The sequence below is a fragment of the Physeter macrocephalus genome, unplaced genomic scaffold (genome assembly GCF_002837175.3).
Source record: "Physeter macrocephalus isolate SW-GA unplaced genomic scaffold, ASM283717v5 random_1511, whole genome shotgun sequence".
NCBI lineage: Eukaryota > Metazoa > Chordata > Mammalia > Artiodactyla > Physeteridae > Physeter > Physeter macrocephalus.
In genome coordinates this window covers 14370-17147 of record NW_021146276.1, presented here as the reverse complement: position 1 = coordinate 17147, position 2778 = coordinate 14370, and the positions used below count along the sequence as shown (strand labels likewise).

The window sequence follows — 2778 nt, the reverse complement described above, 5'->3', positions numbered from 1 at the left end:
TCTACCCACCAGGCAGTCACCAACAGGGTCTGAGCACAGTCTGAGATCCCAGTGGTGTCTTCCCAGAACCTGGGCCCTCCACAACAACACAAAGCAAGTCCCCATGTGCCCCAATGCCATCAGGGTCCCCAGGCAGTTCCCTGAGCAGCCTTGGAGCCCTACAGACCTGGTCAAAAGATAGACGCCCAGGCTAATGGGACGGGATGCTCACAGAACAAGGGTTTCAAGCCCCCAGCCCCCATCACACCAGTGCCCATTTTAAAGAAGAACATAGCCTGACATCGACAACTTTCCTACCTCCCGGGAGGCCAGGGGTCAGCCCCTTGGTGACTCCCACCCACATACCTCGCTTGACCTTGGGGGGCCTGAGGCCCTCGACCTGGGCCAGGGCCTCCCAAGCCTCACGCTCCCTCCAGCGTCTCAGCTGCTCCTCTCGCATTTTGTAGAAGAGGATGTGCTTCTGCACATCACTGAGCTCAGCCAGGAGCTCGGGGTCGATGTACATGTCGTGCAGGATCTGCTGCAGCATGGTGTCACCTGGGATGCACACGCCAGGAGGGACACCCCAGGCCACTCCTCGCCCCTGGCTCCTCACGCCAGGGTCACTCCCAGAGCCCCTTCTCCGTGCAGCTTCATCGCTCTGCCTCAGCTCCCGGCCAGCCACGAACTCATCTCCTCTGCCCAGGACAGCCACAGGGATCAGGCAGCAGGAAGCAAAGAGGAAGCCAGGACCTGCAAGGGGGATCCAGCACCAGGAGCTGTCCAGTCCTTCTACTGGGTCACCAAGAGCCACATCCCAGCAAAGCCTGTGTCTTGACCTCCCCTGGGCTCTGGGACAATGGGAGAGTGAAAGCCTCCAGCTCTGCGGGCAAAACCCAGGCCCGGCCCTTCCTGGCCCTGGCAGGTGTCGAGTGATCTGTTCGTGGAAGGTAACGATGACACCAGCTATATCAATGACACTGCCCCAGCCAACCGGGAACCGATCTCTCCTCCACAGGTAAGAGGAGGAGGAGGAGGCAGCTTTGCCTATTAATTCCATGTCTTTTGAGCCAACGTCAAACAGGCCAGAGGAGCCAGCCAGGAGCTTCTAGGCTGCCCGGCCTCTCGCTCTACCTGCTCCATCATTGCCAATCTTCCTCTTTTCCAGGACGTTGGGCTACTGAGGTAATGCTTCTAACACTCGGCCTTGGAGGAGAAAGGATCTTTCCTTCTTCCTGTGTTGCAGCCAAGGAAGAAAGCAAAATAGAATCAGTAGGGACACCTGAGGGGCTTGATCATGGAATTCAAGGACATGAAGGAGGCAGACATCCTCTGCCTTTTCCCTATAATGAGGTTCTAAGGCTGTGCATGTGCTGACAGATTAACCCTCAATTTGGGGTCAATTTTTGTTGTTGCTTATCTTTTTTTGTTGTTGCAAGTACCTGGAGATGATCACAAACAAAGAATGCAAGTGTGTCTTCTCTGTCCTCTCCATGCCCTGAATGTGAAGCACCCTGGACAGAGCAGGATGTTGTTTTCTGCTTGGAGGGAACCCACCTGTCTTTGGCCATGAGGATGGGTAGGTGCTGCTCAGGCTGAGACCCAAAGTTCACCCTAACAGCTGCTCAGAGTTACTCCCAACTGCCCCTGTATTCATACTGGGGTTCAGAGAAGGTAAGCAACTTGCCTATGGCTACCCACCCTGGGACTCCATCCAATTTTCAAATATGACAACCACTGGATACTGTGAATCTTTTGATGGTTTGTGGCACTGTGGCCTAGTTGGGCTGGTGACCTTCATGTCCCCTTCTCTCCCTATGAGGACTAAAGGTGGATCAGGCACCCAAAAGTGATGGAACCCAGGTGTGAGTGGGCGGTCTTCTCCTGCAAGGTTGACCCACCACAGTAAGGATTAAGCGGGTTCAGATGAGCTTTAATCCCACGGGGTCACAAGAAGTGCGGAGGGCCAGGCTGCCCCTCCCCCAGGTCTGGCTGGCTTGTCCCCGTATGACCCAGACCTTGGAAGCTCCACGCAGAGGCTCTTGCCATGCAGCGCTGTGGCCCTGGACCCCACCCGCCCTCTTCTCTCTCCTCCCCACCGAAGACCTTTCAGGTCTCGGCGTCCCGGCTCGGCTCGCTCAGTTTCTTAGACTGAGGCCATCCCAGCCGCCGGCACAGCTCTTATCTCCCTTGTCCTAACTGTGGCTGGTGGGAGCCCGGCGTCCAGAGAGGAAACAAGGGGAGGAAGGGCACGAAGGGCACGAAAGGAGTCTAGCCTCCCGATGGCAGCTTCTTACTTTTTGGGTCCACCAGACGCCTACAAGAAGCGGGGAGAGACAGCACAGTACGGGGCCGTGGGGATGGGATGACTGCTGCGGGAGTGAGGTCCAGTCCTCTGGCTGAGCGGTGATGGTGTCATCCTTGCGGTGGTGACACCGTTGAGAGAGGGTGGGTGGCGGCCCGATGGGAAGGGCCCCGCTAGCTGCCCGTTTTGTGCCGCAGCCGGCGGAGCGCTCCCTGGCAATCCCACTTCAGTGGGGCAGAAGGCCGAGCGCGCAGCACAGCCGGGGCGCGGGCTGGATCCGGTTTCCGGAAAGAAGCTCCCGGGCCGGCGCGGGTGGGAGCTGCCTGGCCCTGATTGGCGCCACCTCTGGGCTGTTGTCCGCCCGCCCGTCGCCCGGAGGAGGCCGCTCAGCCCGGCGGAGGAGGCCGCTCAGCCCGGCCTGTGGCACCCCCTGGCGGCCGATCCGAGCGGGAGCGGCAGCACGTGGGAGAGCCGGGCGCCGCGAGCCGCACAAG

The 2778-nt window shown here is 59.1% G+C and overlaps 1 protein-coding gene across 1 annotated transcript; it reads right to left on the bottom strand.

The window, feature by feature from the left end:
- Positions 1 to 345: 345 nt before the first annotated feature.
- LOC114485301 (uncharacterized) lies at positions 346 to 2480 on the bottom strand (the record flags this gene model as incomplete). Its single annotated transcript, XM_028486479.1, has 2 exons — positions 2277 to 2480; positions 346 to 1214 (listed from the first exon to the last, which is right to left on the bottom strand). A coding segment is annotated over exon 2 (694 nt), but the record flags the coding sequence as incomplete, so codon positions are not given.
- Positions 2481 to 2778: the final 298 nt, after the last annotated feature.